General features: G+C 37.9%; 2 protein-coding genes across 6 annotated transcripts in view; one reads left to right on the top strand and one right to left on the bottom strand.

The window, feature by feature from the left end:
* Positions 1–9: 9 nt before the first annotated feature.
* Positions 10–11,037, top strand: MAP3K19 (mitogen-activated protein kinase kinase kinase 19). The gene is made up of 4 exons (XM_081333743.1): positions 10–1,501; positions 2,136–2,276; positions 4,721–5,418; positions 8,641–11,037. Exons 1-4 carry the CDS (start codon positions 35–37, stop codon positions 8,702–8,704), a joined length of 2,370 nt encoding a protein of 789 aa, XP_081189869.1. The 5' UTR covers positions 10–34; the 3' UTR covers positions 8,705–11,037.
* A 436-nt stretch (positions 11,038–11,473) lies between these two features.
* Positions 11,474–26,823, bottom strand: part of CCNT2 (cyclin T2) — a gene marked incomplete at its 5' end in the record, with an annotated part of 32,128 nt that continues 16,778 nt past the window's right edge. The window contains 6 exons of one of the 5 annotated variants that reach the window (XR_014028286.1): positions 11,474–12,050; positions 15,131–15,291; positions 15,390–16,485; positions 18,023–18,093; positions 21,763–21,926; positions 24,583–24,628. Coding sequence is in view for 2 of the 5 variants with exons in the window: in XM_081342011.1 (XP_081198137.1) it covers positions 15,127–16,485; positions 18,023–18,093; positions 21,763–21,926; positions 24,583–24,628 (1,640 nt within the window). Of the gene's footprint in view, positions 12,051–12,980; positions 16,486–18,022; positions 18,094–21,762; positions 21,927–24,266; positions 24,629–26,823 lie in introns of those variants that run through there. The other 4 variants (XR_014028287.1, XM_081342012.1, XM_081342011.1 and 1 more) reach the window with 4 other exon arrangements.

Below are 26,823 nucleotides of genomic sequence, written 5' to 3'. Positions count from 1 at the left end.
AAAAGCAAGATTATGCTTGTCCCAAAGAAAGAGCATGCTACCTAACATAAACCAAAGCTTCAATATATTTGCTCACAAGAAGAGTGGCAGATATAAAGGAAATAGTAACAAACATCTTTTAAACACTAAACCGTGTACCAAAATGACTCAGAAGTTAATGATTTTGGGCAAGGGTTCCATTCAGCATCAAAATAAGACAAAAAATCCTATTTCTCATTCTTTAGGATTGTTTCATGAAGAAACTGAGATATCTTCCAAACTTCAGAAAAATAATCTCCAACAGGAGAAAAAATGCTTCCAGCATAATGATCAGAGTTCTACAAAGGAACTGCTTCCCTGTATTTCCCCAAGTTCTGTTACTTTGAGAAAAACAATCACTCCATTGCCTGTTGGACAAGCACAATCCCCAGTAGACCATTTGAATCTGAAATACAGTGACATGTTCAAAGAAATACATTCTAACAGCAAAGGACCTGGCATTTATGAAATGTTTGGGACTCCGGTATATTCCCGTAAGCCTGATGGATATGGTGAGAATAAAGGTAACAGGAATGTGCGTTCTGTTCCAACTGGATGGCATAATGATATGAAATATAAATCCAACCGTTTCAATGGGAAGAAGAGTAGCAGAATAAAAAGTCCCCAGAAGCAAACATTCTCTAAATCTCACAAGAGTCTTAGTATTAAACCAAAGCTGAAGGAGAAGGAAGTTGCACCAAAAAAGGTGTCCAAGTTAACAGGTTGTGGTCTAGAGCAGGGCAAAGATGTGACTGTCTCTTTTGCTGAACTGCAGATTCAGCCAAAGGAGACCACTGAGTCAATTTGTGAAGATCAACAAGCTCAGATTTCCATTGAGTTCCCTGAACCTGCTAAGCAAAATGAAGTATTTCCTAATTCAGTCTTGTCACCAATTGAAGAAGCTTCTTTGGAATATACTTCAGATAATGATGATGGCGATAAAGATGATGCTTTTCCTATGAAAGCATTTGCCACCAATGTTCAGGAGTTACTTTGGCCAGAAGTTAAAGTTCATGCAGAATACGCTCCTTTCTTAAGCTATGTGAAAAATATAAATGAACCAAATAATGCAAACAACAGTAGGACTTTAAGGAGTGGACAAAACAAAACAGCTGATCGCCTTGTGGAGCAGGAAGGAAGCCAGATTTTACACTATGAGTATAATCAAAAGCCGTCTGCATCCTTTTTTACAGACCAAATAAGCTCATTTTCTCTTGAAAATTTCCAGCTTGAGAATGTCAGTGTAGCAAATATGACAAATGCATGGACTTACTATCTTGCAAACTCAGTCTCTCAGACATATACAAATATCTTTGGGTACAAAGATTATAAGGAAGTAACAGAAGACATGTTCTGTTGCTCAGTCACTGAACTGCTTTCTCTGAGTAGGACAGATGACAACAATTCTAGCTCAGTGACCAGAAATATAAATGTAGAGGCACAAAGTAGAGACTGGAGAACAGCAAAAGTTAAAAATAATAAGGTAAGTGATATCCTACATTTATAATATAGTCTAATATTTAGGCTTTGCTGTACTTTAGTTTCCACATTTTTCTTCTTATTTCTTTCTTTGAGTAAAATGGGCTCTTCATTCTCCTATATCCCCATTTAAAAATGTTAAAACATAAGAATTTGTTTACTGGATCAAACTAATAGTATTTTTCTAGTCCAGCAGATAACCTGATCTGTTCACAGACTTACAAGCAGGTCAGGGAGATCATGATCTTTTGCTGTCTTCAGAATCTTTATTTAGATTATATTTTACTTACTTTTATTTTATTATTTAAAATATTTATATAGCCACTCTGGGTGGCTCCCAATCAATTAAATTAGGACATTTAGTTAATAAATTTTTGACAATGCTAATTCATTATACTGTATATTCATCCTAGGAATATAAAACCAATATGTCTCTGAATAATAATTTTAAATTGAATAGTAGCAACTTCAGTCTTAGTCTCAGGGCTGTGATATGACAAGCAGAAATTCTTTTCAATTTCAGATGTTGCAGTGTAGAATTTACTTCATGTAAACATAATTCTCAAAACAACTGACAAACCATCTGTATTTATCTTCTATTGCCTAGCAGTATTCTATTTTTCTGCCATCTTTTGCAGACTTTTTATCTGGATTTCATGGGATTTGATGAAGAAAATCCACTTCTACATGAAACTGCATTTTCAGAAAACAGTTTAATTAACCAAGAATGTATTTTGTGGACTAAAGGTGAAATCCTTGGAAAAGGAGCATATGGCACAGTAAGTCGTATCGAGTCTGACCCCATTTTTGTATCGTATTCTAAGTAGTTTAATTATTTCCTTTTGGACAGAAACTCTCAAAATGGAGCACAAACTTAAAAGATACTGAGATATAAACTTGGAATCAAATTAAGCTTCTGAATATCATTAAAACTAGAAAATTATCTTAACAGATTTCTTTATATAAGGCAACTAGTAATTAATACAGTTGATTTTGCCCTGTTTGTCTTCTCTTTGGAATCTAGCCTTTGACCAAATATCCTAGACGTACAAATGTTTGCACACATAACTTGTTAAGGATGCAAATCTCCACAATTAATTTCAATGGGAATTGAAATGAGCAAAGTATTTCTTTGCTTGTTTGTTTAATTTATATAGCTGCCCATTTCAAAGCAGTGCCTATGGGGAGATATGGTGGGAGACTAGGAACAGGCCATTCCTTGGCAAGACAGAAACAATGTAATCCACTTCTTTCACATTCCGGCTCTTGGGGCTCAGTCCCTGGACCCAATCAGCAGACAGACAATTAAAACATTTACAGAAAGAAATGAAATAGAAACAGCAGCCAAGAGAGAACTATAATCTGACAGTATCAGCGTAACCAGGAAATGGGGCCCTTTCCACATTCAGAACTTCAGTCCCAGGCACATATCCAGGGCTCCAAGGCCCTCCAAAAAGCCAGCAAAGTCAGGCACGGTAATCTCAGGTGGGAGGGTGTTCCAGAGGGGAGGCAGTATAGCAGAAAATGCATGTCTCCTGGTTCCTGCCAGCTTGATGGGAGCTGGACTATGCCCATCCTGCTAGATCGGATTGGACAGGTAAAAACAATTGGAAGTATTTCCAGGTTATTATTATTTACTGCCAAGTCCAAGTTAAGTAAATGCAACCTAATTGTGGAGTTACACACGACATTGGCAGGTGTTAGTGTAGTCTGGTTGGCAGAAGTGCTTCAACAGTGTATGTGTGACCACGTGGGATACCTCACCTTGATGTCCTGTTTGAAAGGTGAGAAGTCACAAGAGTCTGTGACTAAAGTAGAGAGAAGCTAATGATGTTGCTAATGTATCAGCTACCAAGCAACAGCTTTTCTTGAGTAGCTAGTGTCATCATGGGGCTGGCATTGGACTGTTTCAAGATATTGTTCCTGGGACAGAGGTTTCAGACCCAACGCAAACTGCTGCTTCTTTCAGAAGAGGAACTGTAGCTACCACTGCATGGTTCCAACTGCACGTCACCTCCCAGGAAGCATTGATCAGCCAGGTGGGACATGGATCCAAAACATAGGAGGCAGCATGGCATCACGGCTGCATTCCTCAGAATTAAGAAACTCAAATACTTCTCAGTTAACCAAGCAAGATCTTACCGCAATCACCCCATTAGATCTGTATAATGAAAGACCACCTCTGTATGATTCCAAGTGAGTTTATCTGACAGATGCCTTGAAAACTCCTCACAGAGGCCCTGCGTGGTTTACCCAACAGGGACTGAGTCACCCTAAACAGACCACTATTCTATCCACAGATGCAACAGGAACATATCCATTGTATATTCCTCCTAGAGATACTGTAGAAAGCCAGTGTGTCTCTGAATAACGATATGCACATTTTGCCACTTTTACTGTAAGATGGTCCTTAACAAAAGACTTGACCCATGCTGTCAGATGCATTCTACACTTTATAACTTCCTTCCAAGACTTGGAAGTTAGGAGAAAGTATGTTAAAGTGGTTCTGTTTCTTCCTGAGTGAAAAGTGGGAGAAGAGTGACCAGACCTGTAGCATCTGCTATACAAAATGGGGCCTCTCCCCCATGTTTTTTCATGATCCCGCATGAAACCCCTGGGAGAAGGGAAAGTAATCAATATGTTGATGATATCTATAGATCTCTACTCTGCTCCATTCTGAAGATGCTGTGAATGTCCTTGGTGTTTGAGACTGTCAGCTCAGATCAGACTGAATCCCAACAAATCCCAGTTACTGTTTGTCAGAAGCCATCTGGCTCATTGTCTATTCCAATACTAGCCTGGATTGAGTCACACTGCCCCTGACCTTGCAGATCCACTAACTTAAGGGGCTGAATCAATATTGTTGTTGTATTTTTTTTTCAATTTGGGTGTCATATAAATTGTAACTTTCCTTGAGATTTTGATTTGGCAGGATAGAAATGAAATAAGTAAATAGTAGAATTGCATAATTAAAGTGTCATAAAATGACTGAGTTGGAAGATGCCATTGAGTCCAACTTCCTACTCAGAAATAAGAACTACAGCACTTTTGACCAATTTCTATCTATCATCTCCCTGGTTAAGTGATTCCTTGAACAGCTGTTTGACGTTTAGGGAGGGGACAATTGGACTTCCAGTGCTGAAGTGATTAAGCTGAATTAAATAAAAAAATATAGGTTGTTTTTTATTTGTTCTACTTCAAAATGACCTGCTTTGATATTTAGGTATACTGTGGACTTACAAGCCAAGGACAATTAATAGCTGTGAAACAAGTAGCACTGAATGCATGTGACCAAGCTGGGAATAAAAAGGAATACCAGAAACTGCAAGAAGAAGTTGAGATTTTGAAAAACCTAACACATGTCAACATTGTGGGATACTTGGGAACACGTTTAGAAGATAACATAGTAAGCATTTTCATGGAGTTTGTTCCTGGTGGTTCCATTTCCAGTATTATTCATCGCTTTGGCCCACTGTCAGAAATGGTGTTTTGTAAATATACAAAACAGATTGTACAAGGAGTTGCATATTTACATGAAAACTGTGTGGTGCACAGAGACATTAAAGGAAACAATGTTATGCTTATGCCTAATGGCATAATCAAACTCATAGACTTTGGATGTGCAAAGCGCTTAGCCTGTGTGAGTCTGACTAATACACATAGTGAACCACTGAAATCTGTGCATGGCACTCCATATTGGATGGCACCAGAAGTGATAAACGAATCTGGCTATGGAAGGAAATCAGATATCTGGAGCATTGGCTGCACGGTTTTTGAGATGGCCACTGGAAAGCCACCATTGGCTGCCATGGATAAACTAGCAGCCATGTTTTACATAGCTGCTCACAAAGGACTTATGCCTTCACTACCCAAACATTGCTCAGACAAAGCAGTTGATTTCGTACATCTGTGCTTAACAAGGTACGTGATTTGTATACCTAAAATCAGTTTTATTCGCATTAAAACAATTCACACAATTAGGTTTCTTGAGCTTGAGCTCCTTAAAAAAATAAAATAGTAGTTTAGGCATCGCAGTTCAATCACAATTAAACTTATGGTATACAACACATCCATCTTTTCTGGCCTTTTCAGTTAGGATTGGGAATAAGCCTTTTCTATACAGTGCAGGTTCATATATGCTTTTCTTGGGTGTGTTAAGTCATTTGTCTTCTGCAAAAGTCTCTGGGGTAGTTCAGGTACATGTCAGGTTAGTCTAGAACCTGCTGTCTCCTGGTTTCTGCCCCCAACCTTCACCACAATATAAAATTGGTTCTGCAAAAACTGGCTTTTCCTCCAGCATTGCAAATGGATTTTTATTGGCAAATCAGGAAAATTCCCTTTTCCTCTCTCCCTGTAAACCTCTTTGGATCCATATATTGATTCAGAAAACTCCTAAACTTTATAGAGATGTGAAAGCTTCAGGGACCAAAGGGACATCTCCTTGCCACAAATTACCTTTTAGCAAAAAACTACCACGTTGTGAGCCGTGGTGGGGCAGGGGTTAGAATGCAGTGTTGCAGGCGGACTCTGCCCACTGTCAGGAGTTTGATCTTGACCAGCTCATAGTTGACTCAGCCTTTCAACCTTCCAAGGTCGGTAAAATGTAAACTCAAGAGATTGCTGGAAAGCACTCTGAAGTGGTATATAAGTCTTAAGTGCTATTGCTATATTCCCTTTAAGACAAAGACAAACTTGTCTTCCTGCCTATCTTGTGAGAGCAACAGTTTTGAAAGCAAGTTACAGTAAGACAGGTAACTAACCCTACTAAGAAGGTTTACCCCTATGGAACCTTTGAAGATGGCCTTAAGATTTGTGTAGGATTACGCAGGGAGAGGTGAGCCTTCCAACACTGGAATGACAAGTTGTAAAGGATTTAAAACATTTTTCTTACAACCCTATTAACTGACATTTCCAAACTTGTTTTCAATGGTAACCTCAGATATAGGCCATTTTTATGAAATGTCAATATCACACACAGATTTTTCCAATACATAGCCGTCTGAAAAGAAAATAAAGGAACGCCTGTAATATGAAAACTGTAGTTATCATTTAAATAACCACCAGGAACCATGGTAGCTGGGGAGTAGAAAATATTATAGAAAATATTCAGTCATAAATGAAAAAATAATTTGTTTTGGCAGCTGGCCTTATGGCATTAAATTTAAAGATTCTTAGCTTCATTGGAATCTTTGTGATGACTCGTGGATAAAGTCAAGTTTAATTTTACTTTTCATATTTATATACAGTGCATTCAGAAAGTATTCAGACTCCCTTCACTTTTGTAAAATTTGTTATGCTGCAGCCTGTTCTAGAGTTACTGAAATTCATTTTTTTTCTCATTAATCTACACTCAGTACCCCATAATGACAAAGTGAAAACAGAATTTTAGAGATGTCTATAAATTTATTAAAAAGAAAATACTGAAATATCACATTGGGATAAGTATTCAGACCCTTCACTCAGTACTTTGTTGAAGCACCTTTGGCAGCAATTACAACCTCAAGTCTTCATGGGTATGACGTGGCAAGCTTTGCACACTTGGATTGGGGGATTTTCTGCCATTTTTCCTTGCAAATCCTCTCAAGCTTAGTCAGGTGGGCAGCCATTTTCAGGGCCCTCCAGAGATGTTCAATAGGGTTCAAGTCAGGGCTCTGGCTGGGCCACTCTAAGCCATTCCTGTGCTGTCTTGACCGTGTGATTAGGATTGTCATGTTGGAAAGTGAACCTTTGGCCCAGTCTGAGGTCCTGAACACTGTGGAACAGGGTTTCATTGAGGATATCTTTGTATTTTGCTCCATTCAGTTTTCCCTCAACCCTGACCAGTCTCACAGTGCCTGCTGCTGAAAAGCATCCCCACATATGATGCTACCACTGTTGGGATGATAGTGGGCAGGTGATGAGTGGTGCCTGGTTTCCTCCAGATATAGCATTTAGAATTGAGACCAAACAGTTCAATCTTGATTTCATCAGACCAGAGAATCTTGTTCCTCACTGAGGAACAGTCTGGTGCTTTTTTGTAAACTCCAAGTTGGCTTTCATGTTTTTTGCACTAAGGAGAGGTTTCTGTCTAGGCACTCTACCATAAAGCCCAGACTGGTGGAGGGCTACAGTGATGGTTGTCCTTCTGGAACTCTATTGGATCTCAACACAGGATCTCTGGAGCTCAGTCAGAGTGACCGTTGGGTTCTTGGCCACCTCTCTTACTAAGCCCCTTCTCTCCCAATTGCTCAGTTTGATCAGGTTGACTAGCTTTCGGAAGAATCCTGGTTGTGCCAAATATCTTCCATTTGAGAATTATGGAGGCCACTGTGCTTAGGAACCTTCAGTGCAGCAGAAATTTTACTGTAGCCTTCCCCAGATGTATGTTTTGTAATAATTCTGTCTCTGAGTTCTGCAGACAGATCCTTTGACCTCATGGCTTTTGCTCTGCTACAGTATGCATTGTCAGATGTGAGGCCTTCTATAGAGAGGTGTGTGCATTTCCAAATCATGTCTAATCAATTTACCACAGGGCAACTCTAATCAAGGTGTAGAAACATGTCAGCAAAGAGACAGGAGAAATGGGAGGCAACTGAGCTAAATTTCAAGTGTTGTTGCAAAGGGTCTAAATACTTATGCCAATGTGATAGTTCAGTTTTTTCTTTTTAATAAATTTACAGACATTTCTAAAATTCTGTTTTCACTTTGTCATTATGGGGTACTGAGTGTAGATTAATGAGAAAAAAAAATGAATTTCAACAACTGCAGAATCAGGCTGCAGCATAACAAGCCTGACAAAAGTGAAGGCCTGAATACTTTCTGAATGCACTATATACATAAAAAGGGTGAAAAACAAATTTAATAAACTTAAGAGCATGAACTTCAGTTCAAATACCGGATAAGTATCTTAAAACATTTAAGATCAATAGAATTTTGTTTAAAAATAGAACTTGGAACAATGCTAATATTTTGGCATATTTTTCCAGAGTATAGTACTATCTTTTTGGCTTTGAATAGATAAAATAAAAGCATGTATTAATGCACCATGCTCTAAGAATCAATGTACCTCTTTTATATAAGTTATTAAACAGATACAAAATAAGGAGTAATATGGTTTGTACCAAAGATTTTACTGTTAATTTGTTTTTTTAACACTTCATGCAGGGACCAACGTGAGCGGCCAACTGCCTTAGAATTGTTGCAACATCCTTTTATAAGAAACTCATGACACCTGGTAATGCTTCTGTCAAACAAATATAAGCTATTTCATTCGTGTGGAAAAATGTCTTCTAAATTGAGAAAGTGTTGGTACAAAACTTGTAGAAGTTGCTGAAATAGTAAATCTTTACCTCTTCTGAATGAACTTTGTAGCATAAGATTTAGCACGTGTGTGTGTGTGTAAATAAGTTCAAAACATTAGACCTACGAGGCTTTTTTTACCCAAACAATTCACATTCCTGCCTTTTCCCTCCAGCGGAGCTACTTAAGAGATGGACAAGCTTTTGAAGCGACCCTAAGCTAAAAGTAACAATTTTTAAAGTCCTGGACAAAAATCAAAGTATTCTCAAACTCTTTAGATTCTGGCATAAAATGAGTTCAATGTAAATTACCAGCACACAAAGTATTCCTGATCATCTAAAATGTTGGTTCTTAAGCAACAGTACTTTCAAAAGCCTATTTGTATTACATGTCAATGTGGGAATGCTAAAGCACAATCCAGTGCAAATGTCCTGATATAAATCCCTTTATCGTTGGATTACCATGTAGTGTATATTTGTATATGTTAAGCAACATTACAGATAGATGAGACTTGTTACTCGTGTCTATATTACCCAGATAGGCAGTTCCAACAAAGTTCAAAAATTATTTGAAAAATTACTTAAACATTCAAGTATAAACAGACCTTTTGTACATTGCAAAGTTCATTTAACTATCCTATTTCATGGTATTCTGAAACATGCAGCTAACCTAAGGTGCCTTCTTTTTTTAAGGGACCTGCTCATTTGCTTTTTTCTTGATGTACTATATATACTCACAAATAAGCCCATGTATGAATAAGCCAACCTTCAAATTTTTAAGCAATTTTTATCTGAGGTGACACCAAGAAAAATGTGTCACTTGCAGATAAGATGATCTCCATTTTTCGTGATATTTTAATTAAAATAATGTGAGGGTCAGTTTGGCTGCAGATGGGCTTATATGCAAGTATACACTGCATAGATTCATTGATAAGCTGAAATTGATTATTTTTGGGTGCATTTGAGCAGTCCTCTACATCGTTTCTTGCTACTTTGTAAAACATTTCTTCACTGTTTTTAGGAAATGTAGCTTTACAATGAAATCTTTATGAATTGCAGTAATCTGGGAACAAAGAACTGGTACTCTTGCTATATTGCTTCCTATGATGTGGAAAGACAGTAATTGAGAAACATGCAGATTTATACAGAATAAGAAATCCAACTTTCCTTAATTTCACATGAGCTTGTTTGTAATAAATATACCCATATCTAGAAGTAAATTACTACTTGGCTGCCTTCCATCTTTCATACTTGAAACTAGCAGTGAATTCTGAAGCTTTTTAAAAAAGATTTCTGTATTTTGTCTTGCAGTTTCTGTATGTTGAGCGTTTAAAATGCTTCCCAAAACCATATATGCCAGTTGCTAAGATTCCCATTAATGGGCAGATAAAAAATTTGAAAGCTGCTTTTATTAAAGTTGCTTGCTTTTGGAATTGATCGGATCATAGCAGCTATTTGGAATTAGTTTCTTCTTAAGTAAATATTTTAAGCTAAGTATTGTTAAGTCCATTTTGTAAATTTCTACAGGTAGTCCTTGACTTACAACTATTAGTTTAGCAAACATTTGAAGTGACAGTGGCACTGGAAAAAGTGACTGACTGGTCTTAGCACTTACAACCGTTGCAACATCCCAGTCACATTATCACAATTTGTGCACTTGTCAATTAGCATGTATTTAGAATGGTTATAGTACCCAAAGGTCAGGCAATCATCATTTGTAACCTTCCTAGTCATCTTCTGACAAGCAAAGACCATGGGGGATGCTCAATTTGCTTAACTGCATAGTTCACTTAACAACTGCAGTGATTTGCTTAACTGTGGCAAAAAAGCTTGTAAAACCAGACATGACATAAGCCATCTTTAAATGCAAGAATCAAAGTCATGCAGGTACTCAAAGCTCAATACAGTAGCCTTGTCAAAAATGAACAAAACAGTAGTAGATACAAATATGTGCTTTTCAGGGTTGGGCTTTATAATGCTATCACTTCTGATGACCGGCAAGGTCTGCTGAGGTTCATTGCAATTATAGTCAAAATCAGCTTATCTATACTCCTATGACTGAGCTTCACAATGATTATGCCGTTCTTCTTCCACAGAATGAAAGTTTATTTTCCTTTGGCAACATCTTTGTTTCAGAGATTTCAAATTTCTTACACCAGTTTAATGGCCATACTTTGTTACAATAAAGGTAAAGGTTCCCCCGCACATGCGTGCTAGTCGTTTCTGACTCTAGGGGCCGGTGCTCATCTCCGTTTCAAAGCCGAAGAGCCAGCGCTTGTCCGAGGACGTCTCTGTGGTCATGTGGCCGGCATGACTAGACGCCAAAGGCGCACGGAACGCTGTTACCTTCCCCCACTGGAGTGGTCCCTATTTTTCTACTTGCATTTTTACGTGCTTTCGAACTGCTAGGTTGGCAGAAGCTGGGACGAGTAACAGGCGCTCACTCTTGTTACGCGGCACTCAGGATTTGACCCACCAAACTGCCAACCTTCTGATCGACAAGCTCAGCGTCCTAACCCACTGAGCCACCGCGTCCCTTTTTTTTGTTACAGTACAAAATATCTATTTTCCCATTTCTTTCAGATTCCCTGAACTTTATTTAAATCAGATGCTACTACTGTATATGCTATTAAGCATCGTTCCCTCCCTGAATGAATTCTTACCTAGGACTATTTCCTTGTCTTTCCTTCACTCCTCTTCCATAATGGTGTCATCTCCAATTCCTCGCTACTATTTGTTATCTTCTATAGCACAAATACAATTCCCTCCCCTCTTGATTTCAGACATTGTCTACCTATTCTCTGAATGGGATATAGATTTCTTAAGGGCATATTCGGAATGAGAAGAAAATACCATAAATTTCTAAATGAAAAAGTTAAGTTAAAAACTAGAGCTACATGGAATACAGCAGCCAAGTTAGCAGCTTCAGGTGTTAAGTTGGCTTTCAGAGATACATGTTTTATACACGTTTTTAATTTTAAATAGTGCATGAGCTCCTAGGGAGCCTGACATATGCTTTAAACAGAATATACATACCGACAACATAGATAAATTATTTCAAGTTAAGTTTAGAATCTAAGAATATGAACAGAATTCCTCCACTGAAAAGAGCAGCGAGATCAAATGCTTCTTCCTTGCAGGTTTTCTCCAAATTTCATGGCAAGAGTAGACATTGAATTTCATCCTTACAAAGCAAATATCAAGGAGTTAAACCAGGGGTGTCACACTGGTGGCCTGTGGACTGGATGTGTCACACAGGCCACGCCCATCCCTGCTCTGCAAAGCAAAAAAAACACAACACATCACAATATGTCATGTGACATGCTCGAATTTGACCCCCGTGGGTTAAACCATCAGGTTATGGCAACATTTACATGGCACCCAAAATATGTTTTAGCACCTAACATTTAACTTTCTTGGGAGCATTAGTTCTTCCCCAGAGTAAATTTCTTAACTCTAAGAGTTAATAATGATTATAGATAATGATAATGGCTTATAATTGTAAAATGAAAATGCAACTACATCAAAGAATTAAGCCATTAGAATTCCATAAACTTCTACAACTGCATTGAAAGTTACATGGAACTGACCTCTTCTGTGAGTGTGTGTGCCTAAAAAGGGGAAGATTTATATAAACCCCTCAAGCATGCATTCCAGTGTGCCACCTACAAATACATTCCAAGTGAAATAAAATAATCCTTCCTCTTTCTCCCTAGCAGGACCCATTTTCTATGAATAAGAGTCCTTGGTATTCAAGAAACAGTAAATACTTATACATTAAGTAAAATTCTACAGATCTGTTATTCGAGTCTGATCAATATTATAGTCTGGATTCTTTATTTGCAGCTGTGCAATTAGGTTTATATCTTTTTAAGAGAATCCAATTTATAGGAAAATGGATTCCTATATAAATTAAATTAATAAATAATAATAATAATAATAAAATGAGAGAAAAAATTGAGTCCGTATATAGTACATTTAAAGAGCAGAGGAGAAAGAGAAAGAATCCCAATCCTATGGTTACTTGTGGAAAAATAGAGAGGATTGGCTTCCAAGTACTAAATTGAAGTTCAAACATATTTTAACAAACGTAAAATTCTGGGGTTGTTTTTATTTAGATCTATAGCCATGTGTCAATTATATCTTCAAACTGTAATGGATAAAATGCATTCCAAGGCAAAGCTACAAGCTGGGAAGCAAATACTATGAGACTTTGTAAATAAATTTTATTTAAAGCAAACATTTACTGGTTTGTCTTCTTCCTACTGGGAATCACAGTTTAAAACATTTAATCTTTCTTACACTGTATGTCAAAAGCTCTTGAGGATTTCATAGCATAAATGAGGTAGTGAAGAAAGTCTAAAAAGGCTTAAAATGCAACAACGCAGGATCAAATTTCACAATACAGGGTTTAAGAAATATTCTCAATATAAAAATTACAAGGGTGAAGAAGTAACAAGTATGGATGAAAGAGACTGAAGAGCTAAGGAGATTAAAATTTGAAGATACATTATTCAATAGTGCCCATGTTAAAGTATTAAAAAAGACACCCATAATTCAAATAAATGTATTCAAGTATGCAGTACAAAGTTTTGCATTACCGGCAACTAAATATTACATAGTAATTGATGCAACAGTAGTTACATTATATTGTAACCACTAATTGGATACATGCTCAACAATTATCTAAAGCACTTTTAATGTAGCTAAAGGGCTTAAAACTTCAGACTTTTTCTGAAATGTTTGTAACCGATTAGAGCATATACTGTGCAAGAACTGATTTTACCAAGTAGTGGATCCCTCTCAGATATGAGGATAACTTAACAAAATCTTTTAGATTTTACACCCAGTAAGTAACAGTTGCTACTGTACTGAATTTACGCTGAGGTAATTTCCATGCACTTAAGAGTCACAGCTGGTAAAAATGGGACATCAGCTTGGAACAAGAATTCATCAACATTTACAACAGTAATTTGTTTTTTTTAAAAAGGCAGGTGAATGAAAACAGTAATATGACACAGCCATAAAAATGTATACTAGTGGTTTAATTGGAGAGTGATTATTCAGATCTGAAAAAACAACCTCCATTTTCGTTACTACAATCACAAGTACAATTCATGTAGCACACGTGACAATTATTTTATTGTCCGAGATAAGAGAGAAGTTGGTATACCAACAATTGTACTTATTTATTGCAAAGATAGTATTCCACCTGTAAAAGAAATGGCATTTTATTCACATAGCACACTTTTTAAATTCAAAATGTGGCGTTCTGTATGAAATGCTAATGGAAAACAGTGATCTCTGTCCACTAATAACTTAAGTTTTTTTTTAAAAAAAAAAACCTTACTAATGTCACTACAGAAGTTTTATGTATTTCAGCTCTTAAATCACGTTAATCTATGTAACCATTATTAACAGCTCTGTGTGTCTATTACTGCATCAAGCCAAACATTTAAATGTGCTTTCACGTCAAAAGATTATATATAAACTTTTTTTATTTTCACTCCCCCTTCTGAAAGTTACTGACATTTCAGCATTCGATTGGTTTGTGACAAATTGAGGCCCATGCCATTTTCACATTGCGTGGCAGGGGTCCTCCTGCCAGAGTTGTTCATCCACTTCCCACCAGCACATGATTCCCCAGGCAGTGGATGGCGCTCAGAAGTGGCTCCCAAGTAAGGCCCAACGTTTAACATGAAGTGCCCCTGAAGTTTCTTCCTTATCGATGCTGACACAAGGGAAAAAGTTAGGTACACGGGTTATACTTACAAGCAGCTCCAATCCTGAGTTATTTATGGTATATCTAAACATACAAAAACGTATGTACAATCTCTCCACTTTTTTGTTGTAAACATTGTCAGTATACTTTATATATATCCCTTCTTTGAAACATGCAAATCATACATACAGTATAAATACACCAAAAAAAAAGTTACACTCATTCATTCACTAAGCAACAAAAATCGTGGCTGGCATAGTCAATTATAAATAATGCATGAGGCATTCCATACAGCTAAAAAAAGCAGCCATTTAATCTACTGTTCTTAACTGTGGTTGTGGAAATACTGTGATTTTGCACCTTCTGTATCATTAGAGTATTTATAACACTATCATTATGTGGAGACAGGCTCATTTACTAATCTCTTCAGAGTGAAAGATAAAGCAGCACGTACATATATACATATATATACATATATATATATGTATAAATTACATATATATATCTATCTATATCTATATATAAAGTGGACAACAGCTGCTGGATTTGCTCTTCTTAGATGATGATGGTTTTTTCCCCCCGTCTAATATTCTTAAATTAAGAAAAGGGAAAAGGAATCTAAACAACTGATTACATATTCATTCCTTGGGCACTTAACAGTGAATCCAGCATGTCGAATGTGTCTTTGTAGTCCATATGCTGGCTGTTTGTACTGTACTCGTGACTGGCATCAGGACCGTTCTCCACTGGGTTCTTGTCCAGTTTCACGAGGGTGCTGAGATGTCCGTAGCCCACCTGGTATGTGACATGGGGAGGAGGGGGTAAGGGAAGGTTAAAAACAGAGTTGAGAGAGGATACATACTGCTTAACAGAGGAAGAACTAGATGAACTACCTGAAGTTTTGGAACTTTTGCTCATTTTGGAATGATGGTTGTGAGAAGCATCATTGCTGAAGAGCTTCTTCCTTGAAGAGCCGGAACAAGAGACGCTGCCATCGGAGCTCAAACCAACAGGACTCCTCAGAACAGCTGGGGTTAATCCATCACTACCATGTTTACCGCTGCCACTATGCTTATGGCTGCCACCATGGTGACGGTTCATGGAATGTTCCTTGTGCTTTTCCTTGCTAACGTGGGGACTCGAGTGCTTGCTTTTCCCACTTCCTTCGTCGGACGAGCTGTGCCTCTCCGAGGAGACTTTGATTTTCATTTTCAGATCTTCTTTAGTGGCACCCTTCTCGGTGGGAGGAATGGGTATTCGCAGCTTGAGGGAGCCACTTTTGTCTTTTTTGTCTGGCAGGTACTTCTCAGGTTTCTCTGCACCCCCGATGGGAATTTTCATTTTAATAGGGGAAGTTACAGAACTGCTATTGGCTGTTTGGGGTTGGGTGTGCTTTTTATATGGAGGCTCGGATCCCAGGTAGTGTTCTCGGATATCCAGTTCTAAGGTTTCTAGCTTACGTTTCTCTCTGTATTTATCCAGGGTCATTTTCTGAGGCATTATCGCAGGGGCCGGAGCAATAATCTGCCCGTGTTTGTTTCCTGCTTTGTGGACCAGAGTGTGCTCAGAGAGTTTGTCGGCTCGATGATGCAATCCGGAATGTAACTGTAACGAAGAGCTCGGCGGATAGTTGATATTGAACTGAGCGCCTGGCAATGAAGTCTCCTGTTTCTGAGAGTACAACTGCTCTGTCCTCGTTTGTTCTTGGTGTTGAGGCCATTCTTGGTGTGTTGACAAATTATATGAGGTACTTGGCATTCCTGCAGCTAATATGGCCAGATTATCTTGACTATCTTGAACAGACATATTTCCTGAGTTCAAAGGAACTGGGGCAGGAAACGTGGACGCTGATGGTTTCTGGAAACTTGCATTTGCAGATACACCAGCAACAGCATCCACCAAGATGGAATTCTGAACCAAAGAGGAGCCGAGAAGAGAGTTTTCAGACGCTTGGCCATCTCCTTTAGGTTTCTTAGCAGCTTGATTCGCCTGTGCAAGAACATATGAGTAACTTAGCATCTATTCTCAACTGTACAATCTCTAAGGACATTTCAAGTTCTACGGGGGTTACCCAGACCCCAAAGAGAGTAGAGTGCGCAAGCGTTATGATTACCTAGGCCGTGAACAGAGAGACTAGGATCCAAATTTGGAAAACATTATTTGTACTCTCTCCCATTTCACTCCACAGCCCCATCGCCCCATCTTTTACACTGCTTCCCAGGTCCCAACCAAAAATCCTGCATTTTAGAAAATATAGGAAAATAAAAGAATTTCCCAATATCATCCGCCAGCCAGCCCACTTTGGTGCAAGCACAAATCTGTTTATACAGTAAACCCTCCTTCCTGGTGAGCTAGACTACATGGACATGTTCGTATAATCTTGTTTAATAGCAATATGGAATCCTTCTCCGTTATCCTCTTTTAGAAAATTTTCTTCAAATTACCAATCCAGCCTACACTTCCTGAAAATTTCCCAACCCTGTATACCTCAACTCTACTTAGCTTCTGAACCAATATTTTTTTTTTTAAAAAACACACAGTTCAGTAAACCATTTCCTGGGATCCCATATTAGCTATTCACTTCATAAGCCATACCGACTGGAGGGAAGGAAAGACAGATCTATCTATTCCTTCTTTTTTTGTTATCTAAAAAGTCCCCCTCAAGAACTAAGGAATCATCTGGGCTTCAGTAGGGGGTGGCCCGGTATGGAGTGATGTTCCACCAATGAAGAGCAATAAATCATTTAATTTCACTGACATTTTTGCTTTATGCTTATTTAACACAGATTTATCCAGAAAAGTCAAATAGTTTTAAGAACATCCAAGGTTCACTTTTAATAAGTAAGGTGGAATACCACAGATCTATAAACAGAAGCAGATTCCAGCTGCAGAATGAAACCCCTGGGGGAAGGAGGCAAACCCTCAAAGTCTGCTCAGCAGGTCTCTTTTAACAAGCAAGCCGATAATTTAAAAGGTATATGGGGATTACAGGAAAAAAAGGCAAGCGAAGGAAAATATATAACATTTCTATTTTGGATTTGTCCAGAATACTTCAAGAAAGCTAAAGCAAAACATCAAGGCACACATATCAACATACAGGTAGTCCTTGACTTACAACCACAATTGGCTAAGTGAGAAATTTGTTAAGTGAGTTTTGCCCCCTTTTACGACTTTTCTGGCTATATTTGTTAACTGAATCACCGCAGGGGTTAGATTAGTAACATGGTCGTTAATTGAATCTGGCTTCCCCAGTGACTTTGCTTCTCAGAAGGTTGTAAAAGGTGATTACATTGCGCCCACCCCACCCCTGAGACACTGCAACCGTCATAAATGTGAGTCAGTTGTCAAGCATCGAAATATAATCCATGTTACCCTGGGGATGCTGCAATGGTTGCAAGTGTGAAAAATGGTCGTAAGTCACTTTTTTCAGTGCTGTTGTAATTCTGAACAGTCACTAAATGAACTGTTGTTAAGTCGAGGATTCCCTGTATTAGTAACAACAGTCTTTATCAAGAGAGATTCTTACCCTCCAATTTCGAATTCTCTTTAGTCTACTAGGAGTTTTCTCCAGTATCTGAAGAAATTCATGAGTTAGCTCTGCGAAAGAAAATAGATGCAAGATTAATATATTTGAATTACTAGCTGAAATCCTTTAGTGCATTTTCAGTCCAAGAAAAAAAAAATAGGACAATTTTATTAGTGATGAAAAGTGTTTCTATCTCGACAAAGAAAGCGTAAACAAATTCAAGTTTAAGACTTGGCTGTTAACTGTTACCTCCTCCCATAAAAGTTTACATACAACGATGCTTAAGAATATGCAAAGAATGAAAGGGACTTTTTTCTAATAATTACTACATGAAAAGTGGACAGGTAACGCATATCAGTCCTCCCTTCTGCAGCCCAAGATTTCAAAACCAGGTATCACTGGTGCAATGTTAGCCTGTTTTTCAGAGCATCACTGAAAATGGTTCTTGTGGGACTTTCCCTCAAGCAAAATTTCGATAATTTCTAAAATGTTGGTTATTCTCCTTCCATTAGTATCATAGCATCACCATTTTTTTCCCAAAAGATTGGGAGGTAGAGCTGCAAGTCCTCATGGTTCAAACACTGATCACACCACCTTAAGGCCTAGCATCACTCGTTTTATCATAGCTTGATGTTTGAGTCCTAATGCTATACAGGAAGCAGGACATTATGTCTTTTTACAGAATCTCTGCTAAAAATATACTCTCAGTAATAAGCATTGGATTTACTGTTTGCTTTGTATTAACAAGGCTCTTCATTTTTACACTGTATTTTTTCAAATAGTACAAACTATAAAAAAATTACTTAATTTCTGTAGACTTCAGAAAATAAGTCTGAAGTAGTATACAACAAAACAGCAAATGTATGCAGCATTAGTACCTGTGTCCAGGAATGTTATTTAAGAAAATTGACTCATTATTTTTATGCTAAAGATGTAATAAGTTTCAACAAACTTTGGTATGCGTGTTATGGTTCTGTCCACTTGTAATACCATATTGGTTAAGAATTACTGATATGGTGAACCAGATTCTTCAAAAGCAGTTAAAATGGTTAAAATGTCAATATTCTGTTAAATTATGTCCTAAACCTCTGAAATCTATCAATATATGAAGAATGGAAATAATAGAATAATATATTCATGGAAAAATGTCTATGTTTCTAAGTCTAAATGCTGGCTTAAAGAAATTTGTTAGCTCTCAGCCTCTGAATCCATTTTGTATTCATGGAGAGACAAGACTGGATAATATAGTTCCTTATGATTTAGGTTCAAATTATTGTTTAGAGGTTGAATTACAATTTCTAGATGGAATCTGCAGTTGATGATTCCAGAGGAACAAGTTCCAAATATATGACTGTAAAATAAATAAGAAAACAATCTTGTCTATCAGGACAGGGAGTGATTTTAATTAGAAAAAAAAGAGGGGAGCATATGGAAAGAATAAAATTATGACATAACCTTAGAGACAGGGTTTCTTTATTAAATTTATATGGCCATCCATTGTCAACGTCCGCCTGAAATCCCCACCAGGAAACACACTGGAGTCAAAAAGCCCTCTAATGCAGGGGTCCCCAACCTATGGGCTGCGGCCTGGTGGACAGGGTCCAGTAGGGACAAGCTGGCCCGCAGACCCAATTTGCACATACGCACAGGGCTAGTGGCAGCAGCTAGCATCTGTGCAAATGGGGCCACTAGTGCACGCGTGGGTTGCATGGCCCATTTGTGTGGGGCTAGCAGCAGCGGCTACCTCTTGCCCGCCTAGCAAACAGAGCCATTAGCCCGGCACATGGTCCCATTTCTGCATGCATGCACGCAATTTTCCTAACTGTTCCCTTTCCCTCCAGGCCGCTAGGCATGAAAAGGTTGGCAACCTCTGCTCTAATGTTATCTTTAATGGGCTGAATCATAGGGGCAAGTTAGGAAGCTAAAACTGGCTCTAATGAAAAGGTGGGAAGCGATTAATTAAAAGAGTAACTCTCCTCCTCTCTCCTCTGACCGGTCAGGTCACACTGTCCAATAGAATTCCCAATGTTTGTTATGAGAGGCATTCTTGGTTTACCAAAACAGAACTTTCACTTCTCTAGCTTTCTCATGATGATAAACCACCTGTGGATTCCACTCCCTCTCCATCCCCCCTCCCTGCTCTGTAGACAAGCTAAAGGCACGCAGTGCTCCTAAAGGCAGCCGGGTTCATAGCTTGACACCCACCTCATAAAAAAATGACCCTGGGTAGCATACAACAATTTTCTTATTCTATTTCTGATTTTCTTTTTTTTTTTACTAATATACTATTCTTTCTTATTTTCTTTGTTTCTTTTCTAATATTTGTATTGAATTTATATTGTTAAAATTTCTAAGGAAGGAAGGAAGGAAGGAAATTTTTCCATATTCCTCATTTTCTTGCTTTTGAAAACAGACCCTTACAAGCCCACACCTCCCCAAAACCTTTTTCCTCCCCAAATGGCCTATTTGGCCAAGTTATTTTATTTATTTATTTTATTTATTTTAATTCCATTTATATCCCGCCCTTCTCCGAAGACTCAGGGCGGCTTACAAGCTTAGCAGTAGCAGCAGTTAATTCTTCCAATTAGTTCTGTTTGTGTGAACTGGCACTGATAGAATTGCTACTGCTAATCAGAGCTGTGGTGGCGCAGTGGTTAGAATACAGTACTGCAGACTAACTCACTGCTTACTCCTGGAGTTTGATTCTGAATGACTCAGCCGTCCATCTTTCCGAAGCGGATATGAGGACCCAAATTGTTGGGGGCAACAGGCTGCTTAGAGAGGGCTGTAAAGCACTATCAAGCGGTATATAAGTCTAAGCAGTATTGCTATTGCTACTTGCTAGATAAACGTAAGATGAATGGTTGGGGTTGCCAGTCCCTGAGTGCAAAGGCTATTCACCGAGAACTCTGTGACCCATGTAGCCTTGTCCACCACCAGCAATTCAGCAAAGGCATCCATACACAGTAAGTTCTCGTGATCACCCTGGAAGTGGTAACTTACCATCTGAGAACCTGCATTTTAATGGACTGCCTAGAATTAATTTAATATTTTCTATCAGGATGTCCTCTTGTGATGGAGGTGACAACTAACTGAAAAGGTCAGCAAAAGATGAAAAATACAGAGCGCCAGACTGACCCTCCTCGCATTATTTTCAATCAAAATACCAAACCACTTTAGGTCAGATGACTGCAACTTACTTCCTCTTGCTAAATCTGTATCTACTAAACTTTGAACTTCAAAAAATGACCATTAGATGGTTATGCTTATCATAAAGTTCAAATTTTCTTTACCTCTTCACTTGGCTAATAAGCTTGTTCTGAATCTGGTATTTCATATAATTTAAATCCAGAACAGATAGTTTTTTTCAGATTTAGTTTTGTAACTGTACCATTATCTCACTGATGCAAGCACATCATCTGGCAGAATACTTTCTCTCCCTTCCCAAAATGCTCCAGAAAGATTGTGGTCTGAAATCTAAAGACAGCATAGATGATGATGGAAAACTCCACTGCATAATAATAACCCAACAGCTCAACTGACATGCCTGAACATTCTTAATTAAACTCTAGTAAGATGGCTCACATTACATTCTGAAAGAACAAACCTTAGTCTTCAGGAAACTAAAGACATGTATAAATTAGCCAATATCACCTTAATATAGTTAATATTAATACAGCGTATCACAAGCAAAGCAGTTAATTATTTTAAAAAGATACAGGAAAGCTTATATTACTTACCATCAAGTAATTCTAAAGTTACAGAAGCATCTACATATTCCCACCAATGTTTTCCATCAGTTGATACAGGGATTTCCCAGTTAGACCACTTGCATGCCAAATGTATACATACACATGCTATCACAGTTGGCTTGTACTGAAGACAAAATGTAGTAAGGTGCAGGCTGTGGTTGGGAATGTTTCATAATGGAAGAACAAGAGCCAATCATGGAAAAGACAAAAGAACAAAAGGAAAGAATTTGTCAACATATATTCAAGGCAATTGTTGTGGGTTGTAAACATTTTTTGAAGTTTCAAATTTTGGACTTTATAAAAAAAATAAAAATCTAAGATATGTAACAGAATTTAGTGTTTCTCGTACTAAACACATGGAAATTTATTTATTTATTTATTTATTGATGGGATTTATATCCCGCCCTATCTCCCGAAGGACTCAGGGCGGCTAACAACAAAACATATAATAAGTACAGATATCAAGATAAAAATAAAATTGAAATCATCTGTGCAATAAATTAAAATTAAAGAATTAAAAAATAAATTAGAAATTCTAAATATAAATTAATTAAAATGCCTGTCAGTCCAGGTCAGCCTGGTGGAACAGGAGTGTTTTGAGGCCACGGCGAAAGGATTGGAGGTTTTGGGCCATCCGAAGCTCAGGGGGGAGCTGATTCCATAGGGCTGGCGCTCCCACAGAGAAGGCCCTCCCCCTGGGGGTCGCCAGCCGACATTGCCTAGCTGACGGTACCCTGAGGAGGCCTTCTCTGTGTGAGCGTACTGGACGATGGGAATTTGTTCCCGGCAGCAGATGGTCCTGCAAGTATCCTGGACCTAAGCCATGTAGGGCTTTAAAGGTAAGTACCAGCACCTTAAATCTCACCCGGAGGGCAACTGGTAGCCAATGCAGCTCACGCAGGAGGGGTGTAATATGGGAGTATCGGGGTGCTCCCATCACAACCCGTGCAGCTGCATTCTGCACCAGCTGAAGCCTCCGGGTGGTCTTCAAGGGCAGCCCCATGTAGAGCATTACAGTAATCAATACGGGAGGTAACGAGTGCGTGGGTGACTGTACGTAGGGCATCTCGGTCCAAAAAGGGGCGCAATTGGTATATAAGACGAATCTGTGCAAATGCCCCCCTAGCCACGACTCCAATATGATCTTCAAAACTGAGTCGTGAATCTAGGAGGACGCCCAGATTGCGTGCTCTATCAATGGGAGGTAACATCTCTCCTCCTATAGTCAGAGATGGAACCTCTTGGACTAAACGAGATGACGGTATGTACAGCCACTCAGTCTTGGCCGGGTTGAGTCGAAGCCTGTTTTCTCCCTGTTTTACATCTAAAAGACATATCTTAATATTTAAAATGCCAAAATATTAATGTATATAACATTTTTGCAAAAATCAGGTCATCTAGATTTTACTGCATCATTGTTGATGTTTTATTTTTAAAGTTACTGAGGTAATAACTAAGCTATCGAGTAAGGAAAAACCAAAAATTTTCTCTTCAAATCCACCTGGAAATACAGCATGTATTAATTGTTATTGTTTAAGAAATAATGAATTTATGTCAATTTTATATTCTAAAACAGCCTTGAAAAAGGTTAGTTAGAATAGCAACTATATATCAACCCGTTAATTTCTTTTGCCCAAATTATGTGTATATATACGTATCTGTTCATGCATTTTTACATAATAATGTTAATCTTATTCTTTAAATAATATGTCATTCCAAACATTCCAAAAATAGCTCTGAAGAAGTCACCATGATTTTCCAGCTTTCATTCACACAACTACTATAACTTCTTAAGATAATATTTAACACTGGATCCACACTTTCATTCACCCCAATTACTTTAATGATTTTTGCTGATTCTCCTCCGCACTTTTTTATTAAGTTTAATATCTGAATTGAATCCTAAGTTCCTAGGATATCACATCTTCCCCCAGGTTATTTTTCTTGCAATTTTCCAGATGAAATTCTTAATCCCATTTTAATTTCTGCTACATACATGCTAATCCACTACTAGCTCTCTTTTGTTTTCTTCTTTCATTGTCTCAAAACTGAAACACTAAGTTAGAAACTCCACTATTTCTGAATTCTTAAAAATCTTTTACCCATAAAATTATCTAATGTATTGCTATGTGTTGTATGCTGTGCTTCTTAGCATTAAATAGCTGCCTTGGTCTGCCTTTCTCTTCTTATAGGTTTACCAAGGTTACGTTGATTTTCACTGGTATTTTATTTTTATTCAGGTCTGAAGACTCACTGGGCAGCATCTGACCAGTTAAATGGTAAATAGGGCTTAAAAAAAAGACAACTACATTATAGAACCAGATAGCTTCTGCAACGAGAAATATTTAAGCTGGTTCTAATGTATCTAAGAATGTATTTTAACTAATGCCTTAATTTCACTTTTTTTAAAAAAAAAACAAACTTGATATTTTTACTAAGAAAAAAAATTGCCATTAACTACAAGGGTAAACTAGAAACAGCTTTGTACTTACCAAGAAGCTCGGATTTCTAGGTTAAGTTTATCTCTCTGTAATCTTTAGCTGCTATTCAGGCTACCAATTTTAGACTTATGCACTCACAATCGACAAAATGCCACCAGAAAGCACCACTACACTTCACATCGTGCATTTAACCCCTTTGTGCCATTAGGCCCTTGTACAATACACCGCACTGCAAACAGGAAGGTACCACCACAGTCGACAGCCCAGTCGCCTGTTGCAACAAGGGTTAGACACAAGTAGGGGGCCCTGCAGTAAAGGAAGCTATAGTGTGCTACAACAGTGCAACAAAGAGGTTCAGGATAACAACCTGTTGGTAGCCATGAAATAGGATGTCTGTGCCAAATCCTTGCTTGCTGTAAGAAAGAAAAATAATTAGCCATCAGTAAATGTGATTTTATTATTAAAATGCCATGTGTGTGATGGCTCAAGATTTAGATTTAGATTTTATTAAATTTATATGCCGCCCTTCTCCCCAAGGACTCAAAAGCTTCCCACTTGCAAAAAAATAAATAAAAAATACCCAATACTGCATATTTTCACTCTTCCTCAGGAAAATTAATTGCTTCTTTATAACCGATGTCAAAAGTACACAATTCTCTCTTATCTCACATTATGGCTAAGACATGTTACATCGTTTCTGGTGAATCCACTAAAGTGAATGTTAGCACAATTTCAGGCTGACATGTCAATTGCGTAATTGCTTTTATTATTCAATCCACAGAACAAGCGTTGCCAATAACGAAGTGTAAACAGTACATTTAACAGAAGATTCCCTTTTGCTTTCAAAGGACGTTTTCTGCCACAGTGATGGGGAAAATGCCCTTGTGGATTCAGTGGATATTAAAATACAACATAAAAGTCAGGATTATACATGCTGATCTTTCGATGCCTTACTTCTTCTGGAGCAAACAGTCTCACAAAAGACTACATTTTGGGATGTTCCAGTTCAAATTCAATATGAAGTGTACTTTAATGTAATTAACTTCCACTGTAAGTTAACTTTGAATTATATTTAATGTAAAAAGGATTTTTTTTCTCCTAAAGGAGCAATAAGGATAATGTTGCAAACAGACTTCTACTTAGGCAATGAAAATGCACTTCTCTTCGTCTAAAGATCCCTCTCCACTGCCTGAGTTTTGAGTGACCAGGGCAAGCCTCAAGCAGGTGGAGGGAAGGACTGATGGAATACCTAGTTATGCAAACATAATAGTTTGTTCCTCATGAATTCTGTATATACTTAAAAATGTGAATATTTTATATATACCTTTTACAGGTAGTCCTTGACTAACATAACCACAACTGAGTTCAGAATTTATGTTGCTAAGTAAGAGAATGTTAAATGAATTTTACCCCACTTTATGACCTTATTTCCAAGAGTTGTTAGGTGAAATCACTGTAATTGTTAAGTTAGTAACCTGGCTGTTAAGTGAATCTGGCTTCCCCATTGACTTTGCTTGTCAGTAGATCGCAAAAAGTGATCACATGGCCCTAGGACACTGCACCCGTCATAAATATGAGTCGATTGTCAAGCGTCTGATTTTGTGATTTTGAAGATTGTGGTTTTGGAGATTCTGCAAATCCTAAGTCATTTTTTCAGTGAGGTTGCAACTTCGAACGGTCACTAAATGAACTGCTGTTTAAGTTAAGGACTGACTACCTGTATATTCTTTTTCTTAAAAACATTTAATATGGGTAATTGGTAAAATTTCAGAGAAAATTAAATAAACTTGAAAAGTGACATTAACTTAAGAAGTTAAAGGCTTGTCAAATTAAAAACATCTTCATGTCAAAAGTATTAAGCAATCATAAGAAAGGGGACAAAAAAAGTCCTTAGGCAAGGACCTACAAGTCTAGAAATCTTAAGCTCTGGAAATAATAGTAACAACAATAATTGATGTATCACTGAAAAAGTTCAAGAGTTTTGTATTTCCCTCCATGAAGCCTAGAAGAGAGCCTCCACTTCAGATATTAATACACTTGAAAGATAATATAGTACAGCTCTTAAATAATCTGGATTTAAACCATTTATGTCTGTGTAAGACAATAACCAATATTTTATACTGGGATTTGGAAATTTTACAATATGAAAATCACATGAATTTAAAATTATGGTGTTTTAAAGAGCCATGGTGGTGCAGTGGTTAGAATGCAGTATTGCAGACTAACTCTGCCCAGAGCCAGGAGTTCAATCCTCAAGGGCTCAAGTTTGACTAGCCTTCCATCCTTGGCCAAGGTCGGTAAAATGAGGACCCAGATTGTTGGGGGGCAATATATACTGACTCTGTAAGCCACTTAGAGAGGGCTGCAAAGCACTATGGAGTGGTATATAAGTCTAAGTGCTGTTGCTATTATTTATTCAATTTATAAATCGCCCATCTCCCCTATAAGGTGACTCTTGTAAAGAATAAATAATGAACAGTTGTGCCGGCAGAAGGGACATGCTATAGACTAGACATGTCTAACTTGCGATGTCACATGACGTCGCACAACGTATCGGGACTGTTTTGCCATTGCCGGCAATGGGTTGGGCGCAGCTTCCACGTGACGC

This window comes from Vipera berus, assembly GCF_964194415.1.
Source record: "Vipera berus genome assembly, chromosome: 1".
Lineage (NCBI taxonomy): Eukaryota > Metazoa > Chordata > Lepidosauria > Squamata > Viperidae > Vipera > Vipera berus.
Note: the sequence above shows the minus strand (reverse complement) of the source record. Positions and strands in the feature narration are given on the sequence as shown.